The following is a 10,090-nucleotide window of genomic DNA, read 5'->3' as shown; positions in this document are numbered from 1 at the left end:
CCAGTGTTCTGCTCTAACTGCAACCTGGGGACTCTTTCTCAGTCATGTCCCTCGGTGGAACCCATTGAAACTTCCTAAACTTCAGAGTTTCAATTTAACTTTGAGTTCTTGAGAAGTTTTCTGAAGACTCTCTCAGGGACTGAGTCTGATGTAAACAACCCCAAATCCCCAAGAGGCTCATTAAAGTCCTTGTGCTGTGTCTGTGCTGCTGAGCTTTAAAGGAACAGCTCTTCCCAGGGCCAGCTCCTCTCCCAGCCCAGCAGGGCTGAGGGCTCTGCCTGCAGGCACTGAGGGCACAGGAGCCAGGCAGAGACAGGCTGAAGGCAATCAGGATTGGGAAGACATTGAGCTGAGACTTCACCTGGGGAAAGATCTTCACAGTCCTGTGCATGGTGAGTGTGTGGGTGCAGGGCAATGTCCCCTGTGCTCCTGGAGGGATCTCCTGAACCCAGCACACCCCAGAGCCTGGGGGATGTGTCAGGAGGACTCTCCCAGTTTCTCTGTGGCACAGGAGGAGCAGGAGGAGGAGGAGGAGGAGGATGTGCTGCAGAGCGGGGCTGCCCTGGGCACCGTCAGAGGGACAGGGCAGGACGGCTCCTGCTGCCAGGGACGGCTGCAGGGGCTGAAGCTGGGGCTGCAGCCAGGGCTGCCCAGGGCTGTCCTGCACAGCAGCTCCTGCAGCCCTCAGGGCTCTTGGCCAGCCCAGGGCATGTGCCACCTGCCAGGGGCAGCTCTCAGCCTGCCTGGCAGCTCCCCATGGACGCTGCAGGGGAGAAGTTCCAGGTGCAAGGAGCCACCCCCAGCAGGGCAGATTCCTCCTGCTCTGGAGATGGTGCTGCATGGCCAGGGCTGCTCTCAGCTTTCTCCTAAAGGGAAGGGAAAGGGGCTGCCAGCTTTGGCTGTGTCACTGAGCCTCCTGCACTGTCAGCCTGGGCATCAACAGATGGGCCTCAGATCTCCCTCAGAAAGTGCTTCCTCAGCCTCCTCTCCCTACAGACAGCAGCAGCAGCACCTTGGCTTGCAGCATCTCTGTTTATCTGGCCTGCCCTTAAGGCCCTGCTGCCAGGGAGATGCCCCTGGGCAGTGCCCTGTGCTGGGAGGGGTCTGCAGGGCAGAGCTGAGCCCCCAGGGCTGGGCTGGGCTCTGGCAGCACTGGCAGGGACAAGGCTTGGATAGAGAGAAACAGCTCCCAGCAGGCACAACTCCAGGTAGCAGAGAGCCAGAGCAACCCTTGGTATCCCTCCATGTCCAGCTGCACAGGGAAAGAGAGAAGAGTTGGAGAGATTGATTTTGAAACTGGAGTCTTCAAATAGGCCGCATTATTTTTAAATGCAGTTTTAAATTTGTCCTTCCTGTACTAGAGGGAGGTGAAATGAGCATAGGGCACCTGTGTGAGACGAGCAGGTCTGACTGCTCAGGGGCACAGGGTGCCCTGTTTTCCCTCTGGGCTCCCCAATATTCAGGTTGAGAGCAATGCTAAGAACAGGACTTCTGCCCCTTCTAAAAAGCACACAGTTACTTAGCAGCCCATATCTAAACTCAAAAAGAAAAGGTAAGTGAAATTTCCCCAAAGAAAGAGAAGCAATTTTGATTGATTGTGTCAGAAAATAGCATAGGATTGACTCAAGGTACTTTGTCCAAATTGTCAGTGTTGTCTTTGAACAGCTCACAATGTCCGGAATAAAGGAATGTCCAACAGCAGCTCCATCAGGCACTTCCTCCTGCTGGCATTGGCAGACACGCGGCAGCTGCAGCTCCTGCACTTCTGCCTCTTGCTGGGCATCTCCCTGGCTGCCCTCCTGGGCAACGGCCTCATCATCAGCGCCGTAGCCTGCGGCCACCACCTGCACACACCCATGTTCTTCTTCCTGCTCAACCTGGCCCTCAGCGACCTGGGCTCCATCTGCACCACTGTCCCCAAAGCCATGCACAATTCCCTCTGGGACACCAGCACCATCTCCTACTCAGCATGTGCTGCACAGGTTTTCTTTTTTCTTTTCTTTATGTCAGCAGAGGTTTCCCTCCTGACCATCATGTGCTACGACCGCTACGTGTCCATCTGCAAGCCCCTGCACTACGGGACCCTCCTGGGCAGCAGAGCTTGTGCCCACATGGCAGCAGCTGCCTGGGCCAGTGGCTTTCTCTATGCTCTGCTGCACACAGCCAATACATTTTCCCTGCCCCTGTGCAAAGGCAATGCTCTGGGTCAATTCTTCTGTGAAATCCCACACATCCTCAAGCTCTCCTGCTCACACTCCAAACTCAGGGAACTTGGGATTGTTGTGGTTGGTGTCTGTGTAGTTTCTGGCTGTTTTGTGTTCATGGTTTTCTCCTATGTGCAGATCTTCAGGGCCGTGCTGAGGATCCCCTGTGAGCAGGGACGGCACAAAGCCTTTTTCACCTGCCTCCCTCACCTGGCCGTGGTCTCCCTGTTTCTCAGCACTGGCTTTTTTGCCTACCTGAAGCCCTCATCCATCTCCTCCCCATCCCTAGATCTGGCAGTGTCAGTTCTGTACTCGCTGGTGCCTCCAGCCCTGAACCCCCTCATCTACAGCCTGAGTAACCAGGAGCTCAAGGATGCCCTGAGGAAAATGATGACCAGATGATTTCTGAAGCAACCAACTTCCCGTTTTCTTCTGCATAGTTTTCGGATTGCAACTCATGACAGGCCAAATAGCCCTTCCCAGTTCTTTGGTAGTTTTCAATGGGGCTTTCTGTTATTAAATTATTCTAAAAGAAATTTTTTAATCACCCCCATGAAATTCACTGTCTGCCTCTTGAATTTGACCCAGAAGCTCTGTAAACCAGGGTTTGGGCTATCACTACATTTGAAGAAAATAAACTACCTTGCAGTGCCTGTTTTATCTGGGATCCCAGCTCAGAGACCTGCATGAAGTTAGAGGGGAGAAGGGGAAAAGAGTCCCAGCAGGGCAGCACAGCCAGGGAGCAGCGGGGATTGGTCCTTTCAGAGCTGCTCTGCCCAGCTCCACCCTGTCCTTGCCAGCCCTGCTGTGGCTGTAAGGCTGGAGTGCTCTGGCAGCTTGGTCCCTGTCCTGCTGCGTGTCCCTGCTGTGGCCACAGGCAGGGCCAGGCCATGGGCACTGCTGGGACACAGCTGGGCTCCAGCACAGCAGCTCCATCAGCAAAGGGCATCTCCTGAGGGCAGGGCAGGGAGGCTTTGCTCTCCTCCAGAGCTGCTGTCAGCAATGTGCTCCAGGAATGCCCTGGCCCAGCAAAGCCCAGTGCCTGGGGCAGGGGGGAGTGTGCAGGGGGGGCTCACAGCAGTGTCCTGGCCCAGCCAGAGCTCCTGGCATGGACCTGAGGCAGCAGCAGAGCAGGGCCTGGGCTGTGTCTTTGTTCTGGGACAGCCTGGGAAGGTGCCCCAGGGCAATTGTCCCACAGCAGCCCCTGCAGCCACCATTGCCAGCACTGGCCTCTCCCCACCTGCAGGAGGTTGTTTGTGCCTGCATGGAGGGACACCAAGGGACCAGGCCAGCAGGCCATGTTTGCTCTGTGCTGAGGAGATCTCAGCAGGGCATGGTGTGTGTGTGGGGAGATGAACCCCAGTGAGCACAAACACCATCAGCAGCACCCGGGGGTGGCACAATTCCAGCAGCACAAACAGTGCCTTGAGGCCACTTCACTCTGAGAGTAACATCCTCTGGGAAAACACCTGAATTCTTTGCTGGGTTGTGGTTAGGACTGCAGGGACAGAAATATCCCAGGCAGGGAGACTCCAGGAAAAATGCTCAGGGCAGCCATGGACTGCACAGAAAGACATTGGATAGAGTGAGAGTCTGTGGGGAGAAATCAGAGCTGCCTCCCTTCTGAACCAGCCCGAGGACCTGGACAGGGCTGTGCTGTGTTCTGGGCACTGAACTGAGGGATGTGGAAAAGGCCTTTGGTGTCAGGGCTGTTGAGAAGGCTGGGCAGTGTCACTGTGGGACCTCTCTCAAACCCCTTGGAAAGGCCAGAGCCATCCCAGAGGGTCCTGGGCACTTGGGAAGGGCAGACATGGAACCAGTCTGCAAACAGGGCAGGGAGGGGGACTGGGAGAGTCACAGCCTGGTCAGGCTCAGCAGGGAAGGGGATGTGGCAAATCCTCCTGCAGCCATTCCAGGCACTGGCAGGACAGGGCAGGGACTGCAGAACCCTCGTGGGAGGGAAAAGAAGGGGATGTTGTGTGCCCAGACTTCAGCCAGGCCTGGGACAGGGTCTGCTGTGGTCTCCTCAGAGCCAGACTGGAGAGAGCTGGGCTGAAGGAGTGGAACATGGGCTGGGTGGGAATTTGGCTGAACAGTGAGGGTCAAATGTCATCCATGGTACAGAGTCCTCTTGGCAGCCATGCCCTGGTGACATCCCTCAGTGACCAGCCCTTGACCACCACTGTGGAATATTTCTATTGTCTCTAAAATGGCATTAAATGAACTTTCAATTCCTTTGTGGATGCTGCCAAATTGCAGGGAGTCTGTGACTGAACTCATCTAGTTAATGGTGCCTGCAAACATAATTGGGCAAGATGACAGAGTTGGGTAAATTTGTCTTGCTGTCAGGTGCCAAGCAAGCCACAAGAAAGGACAGAAAAAACTCATGCATCAGAAGAAAGGCAGTTCAATAGGGAAAAACCCAAATCCAATGATAAAAACCTCCAAATTCAACCAAAAAAAAGGCACAGCAAGACCCACTAACAGAAGAAAAGCAAATCCTTAGGAAATCTCCTATCAGCAGAAAATGTTTGACCACCTTGTGGCAGGAGAAGATTCTGTATGTGTTGGTGCTGTTTTGAAAGAAAAATGTCTTAAAAATAAATTATTCCCTACCCCCCTTGCCCTCCTGCTTCTCTCAGGTGATTGCTGATCATGGTGTGACATGGAGTGGAACATCCCTTGGATCAGTCCAGCCCAGCTGTCCCATCCCTGTTCCCCAGGAACACTTGCCCACCCCAGGCCCATAGGTTGGGGGGGTTGCAGACGCCTCATGCGGGGCGAGCACTGAGACAAGGACAGGAGAACAGAACAACATTTACTCTTGTCAAGGACAGTAGAACAGAACAGCACAGCCTTGGAGAAACTGATTGAGGATGTGCCTCTGGCAAACAGAAGCCACACAAAATGCAAGCAGGATGCCAGCTCAGCTCTGCAAGGCTGACAAAACAGAAGTTATGCAGAACAATAATATTGCCCTTACTCAAAAGTGGGGGTCAAGAAACAGCCACCTAAAAAGGACACTGGATGTTGAAGACAGACCCCAAAGAATCATAAAAGGATTTGTCATAAGGGGTGCAACTATGTCAAATAAATTCAAAGACGTGGGGATAGCTAGTGGATACATAATGAGTGTGTGTGATAAAAACTCTGTTCATTCAATGCTCAGTGCAGTCGAATGGAGGAAGGATGGCCCAAGTGACCACCATGCTGTAATAAAGAAGACCTCCTTTCAAATACTCAAAACTGTTCAGAAGTTTCTATCCAGTGGATTTCAGTATCAGTGGTGTCCTTGACTCCATTATGCCCCACAGTTTCACAATGGCCCCTTGGTTCCATGAGGCCCTGCTGTAGAACAATGGACCCTTGGTTCCATTGGGTTCTGTACTGTCAAAGTGGCCTCCTTGGTTCTGCACTGCCACAATGCCCTCCTTGGTTCCACGAGGCCTTGGTGTGTCACAACAGCCCCTTGGTTCCATCAACTGCCACAGTGTCACCCTGGTCTCTTGGATCTGCAGTGTCACAATGGACAATTGGTCACAAGCAGCCCCGCTGTGTCACCATGAATATTTGGTTCCATGGGGCCCCAGAGTGTCACAACGGCCCCTTGGTTCCATGAGGTTCCACAGCATCACCATGGTCTCCTTGGATCTGCAGTATCTCCATGGACCATTGGTTCCATGTGGCCCTGCTGTGTCACAGTGGTTCCTTGGTTCCATGAAGCCCCAGTGTATAACAATGGAATCTTGGTCCCGTGAGGTTCTGTACTGTCACCATGGTCTCCTTGGTTCTGGACTGTAACAATGGACCCTTGGTTCCAGAGGTTCCATGACGTCACAATGGTCTCCTTGGTTCCATGAGGTTCCATGATGTCACAATGGTCTCCTTGGTTCCACAAGGTTCCATGATGTCACAATGGTCTCCTTGGTTCCATGAGGCCTTGCTTTGTCACAATGGCCCCATGGCTCCATGAGCTTCCATGATGGCACCATGGTCTCCTTGGTTCCACATTGTCACAATGGACAATTGGCTCCATGGGCCCTGCTGTGTCACAATAAACCCTCAGTGCCATGAGGTTCTGTGGTGTCACAATGCTCTGCCTGGTTCAACGAGGCCCTGGAGTGTCACAATGGCTGCTTGGTTCCATGAGCTTCCACAGCATCAACAATGGTCTCCTTGTTTCTGCAGTGCCATAATGGACCCTGGTTCCATGAGGTCCCTAAATGTCACTGGTCTCCTGGGTTCCATGTGGCCCTGCTGTGTCATCACGGCCCCTTGGTTCCATGAGTTTTTGTACTGTTAGCAATGGTTCCTTTGTTCCAATGAGGCCCTGCTGTGTCCCAATGGACCCTGGGTTCCATGAAGTTCTTCAGTGTCACAATGGCCCCTTGGATCCATGAGTTTCTGTACTGTTAGCAGGGAGTCCAGGGGGGAGTCCAGGTTTCTGTATCTCCAGAGGAAGGGGTTGATCAGTGCCATGGGGGCAGTACAAAGATGGAGCCAGTGGGGGAAGGGGGAGGGAGTGGCTGAGGGACACAGAACAAGGGGAAGGAGCCAATGGGGTCAAACAGCTTTTGAAGGAAGCTTCTTGTGTCTCCCTAACCCAGGGAATGACTCTCAGGGTCTCCACCGCTGCAGAGTGTCACAATGGCCCCTTGGCTCTTTTGGGCTCCTCAGGATCCCAGTGGCCCCTTGGCTGCATGAGGCCCAGCTGTGTCACAATGGCCCCTTGCTTCCATTGGCCCCACAGCATCACAATTGTCCCCTCATAGTTCCATGAGGCCCCTCAATGTCACAATGGATCTTTAGTTCCATTAGTCCCACGTTGTTCCATGAATCCTTAGCTCCATGGGGCCCTGTAGTGTCACAATGGTCCCTTGGTTCCGTGGTGCCACAAAGGGCCACAAGTGCCATATGGCCCAACAGGGCCTCATAGTGTCACAATGGACTCCTTGGTTCCATGGAGACACAAAGTGCCACAATGGCCCTTTGCTTTCACCAGGCCTCAAAGTGTGAAAATGGCCTCCATGGTTTCATGCAGCCATGCCGTGTCACAATGGACCCTTGACGCCATGATGCCCCATAGTGCCACAGTGGTCTCCTTAGTTCTACATTTTAAGAATGTCCCCTTGGTCCCATGGAGCCCCACAGTGTCACTATTGTGCCCTTGCTTCAATGAGGCTTTGCTGTGTCACAATGGCCTCCATGGTTCCATGATGTCCCATAGCAGAGCAATGGTCTCCTCGGTTCCATAGTGTCAGAATGGCCCCTTTGTCCCATGGAGCCCCACAGTGTCACTGTGGTCCCCTTGATTCCACGGGGCTCTGCAGTGTCACAATGGCCCCTTGGTTCCAATGGGTTCTGATGGGCCATAATGGTCTCCATGGTTCCATGAGGCCCTGCAATCTCTCAATGGACCCTTGGTTCCAAGGGCCCCGCAGTGTCAAACGGCTGCCTTAGTTCCACAAGGCCCTGCAGTGTCATGGTGGCCCCTTGGCTCCATGAGGCAAAGCAGAATCAGAATGGCCCCTTGGCTCCATGGAGCACCACGGTGTCACCATGGTCCCACTGGTTCCACAGGGCCCCACAGTGTAACAATGGACCTTTGGTTCCATGAGGTTCTTCAGTGTCTCAGTGGCCCCTTGGCTCCATGTGGCCCCGCTGTGTCACAGTGCCACGTGGTTCCATGAGGCCCCACAGTGTCCAAATGGTCTCCTTGGTTCTGGGAAGCCCCACAGAGCCACAAGGGACCCTTGGTTCCAGGAGGCCTTGCTGTGTCACAGTGGACTTTTGGTTCCAGGAGCTTTCACACTGTCAACAATGGTCTGAGCACTGCAGTGTCACCATGGATCCTTTGTTCCATGAGGTTCCAGAGCATAACATGATCCCCTTGATTCCAGAAGGTTCTGCAGTGTCACAATGGACCATTGGTTCCATGCAGCCCCACACTGCCACAATGACCCCATGGCTCCATGAGCTTCCACACTGTCAGCAATGCTCTCCTTGGTTCCATGAGGCCTTGCTCTGATACAATGGACTTTTGGTTCCATGGGGTTCCACTGCATCACCAGGGACCCTTTGTTCCATGGGGTTCCACAGTGTCACAGCTGACTCCTTGGTTCTGTCAGCCTCTGCTGTCACCAAATGTCCAAAATATCAGAATAAGACTCCATAACAATAATTTGGTGTTTCAGAGGGTATAATTTATTCAGGCCTAAGGTCCAACATGGAATAACTGCTAACCTTATTAGGACATGTAATTCTACCACTGTGTTGCTTATACACAGTGGCTAAATACGAATTACAACTTACCCATTTCCATAAAACCCACCCCAAGTTCCCAGATTCACTCCTTGTTTTCTCTATCCCTGCACCCTTGAGCCAGATGTCTTCCTCTTCTCTTCCAACCACTCCTGCTGGGAAAGCAGCCCCTGCATGCCTTGTTCCTGTGCTGAAAGTTCCCAGGCAGGGTAAAAATGGAAGGAACCCTTTTGGTATCAGCCCAAGGCTTTGTGTGGGCAGGCAGAGGCAGGCAGGAGGCAGAGCTGCCAGCAAAGGAAGGGCCCAGCCAGGTGGGGCAGCCGGGGGATGCCAACAGCCTGCAGGAACAGAGGCGCAGGGCAGGGACACCGTAGGACAGCCTGGGCTGCACAGGGCACAGGCATGGGCAGCAGCTGCAAGACAGCCCTGCCAGAGCCAACTTGGGCAGCACTTTGGCCATGGCTGCTGGGCCTGGGCCTGAGGCAGGAGCAGGAGACAAGTGACCCTTGCAGGCCTGGGGCCTCATGGCCTCCTTGTCCCTGCTCAGCAGCCGGGCAGGGGCCGCCCCATGCTCCTGCCCTTGGCATTGCCCATCCCCATGTGCCAGTGCCCATCCTGGCAAGAGCCCTGAGCAAGGAGGGAGGGACAGGATCTGCCTGGCCAGGCCCTGGGGCTCAGGCCTTGGCCCTTGGCATTCCTCAAACACATCCAGCTTTGCTCAGCACCAGAGACACCTTGGCCTTGTTTGTTCCCAGCTGTCATCATTGCCTACAGTGTTCTGCTCTAACTGGAACCTGGGGACATTTTCTCAGTCGTGTCCCTCAGTGGGATCCATTAAAACTTCAAGAAACTTTGCAGTTTCAATTTAAGTTTGAGTTCTTGAGAGGTTTTTTGAAGACACTCTCAGGGATTGAGTCTGATGTAAACAACACCAAAGCTCTGAGAGAGTCATTAAAGTTTTCCTAGTCCAGTGATGGAGAAAGATTTCAAAAAACTTATCAGAAACAGACATTCCTATTTTAAACGATGTATTTTATTTTATTTCTCTTTAGAGTAGAGACGATTGCAGCATTCTGTGATTGATATTGACCCAGGGTCTCTCCTCAGCAGCTCTGGCCTGCTCACAAAAGCTGTGCCTGGAGCTCTGACCCAGTGTGGACAACCTTGCTCCACATTGCCCAGCCCCATCCTGTCTGTCCTCACTCCCCTGGGACCTGCTGTGCTTGGAGAGCTGGCTGCACTCAGCCTAACAGGGGTTTTCTCTTTTTGGGGTTTTTTGAAGCAATCTGAAACTCCTGAGTTTCCCCACTGCAAACAGACACACTGCTCAGGTGTGTGCCAGCCCCAGGTGCCACCAAAGCCACTGCAGAGCTGCCCTGGGCCAGCTGTGAGGGTGGATCATCAGCCCAAGCTGCACTGGGCCACTGCAAGGGGCTGTGGCCATGGGCACTGCTCTGACCCCACTGCTGGGTTTGGCTGCCACGGCCACTGTGAGAAATTAAACTGTCCTTGGAAACACTGGGGAGGACTGGGACATACTGGGGAACACTGGGAACATTGTGGGGAAGACTGGGGACACAGGGGCACCCTGTGTTTGAAATTGGGTGGAACTGGAGGGAATGGGA

The 10,090-nt window shown here is 53.6% G+C and overlaps 1 protein-coding gene across 1 annotated transcript; it reads left to right on the top strand.

Annotated features, from left to right (window-relative positions):
- Positions 1-1,688: 1,688 nt before the first annotated feature.
- On the top strand, positions 1,689-2,606 carry LOC136570498 (olfactory receptor 14C36-like). The gene has a single exon (XM_066570960.1). It carries the CDS (start codon positions 1,689-1,691, stop codon positions 2,604-2,606), a length of 918 nt encoding a protein of 305 aa, XP_066427057.1.
- The last annotated feature ends 7,484 nt before the right edge of the window (positions 2,607-10,090 follow it).

This window comes from Molothrus aeneus, unplaced genomic scaffold (assembly GCF_037042795.1).
Source record: "Molothrus aeneus isolate 106 unplaced genomic scaffold, BPBGC_Maene_1.0 scaffold_34, whole genome shotgun sequence".
In the NCBI taxonomy this organism is placed as follows: domain Eukaryota; kingdom Metazoa; phylum Chordata; class Aves; order Passeriformes; family Icteridae; genus Molothrus; species Molothrus aeneus.
The sequence above is the reverse complement of the archived record's forward strand: the minus strand, read 5'-3'. Positions and strand labels throughout refer to the sequence as shown.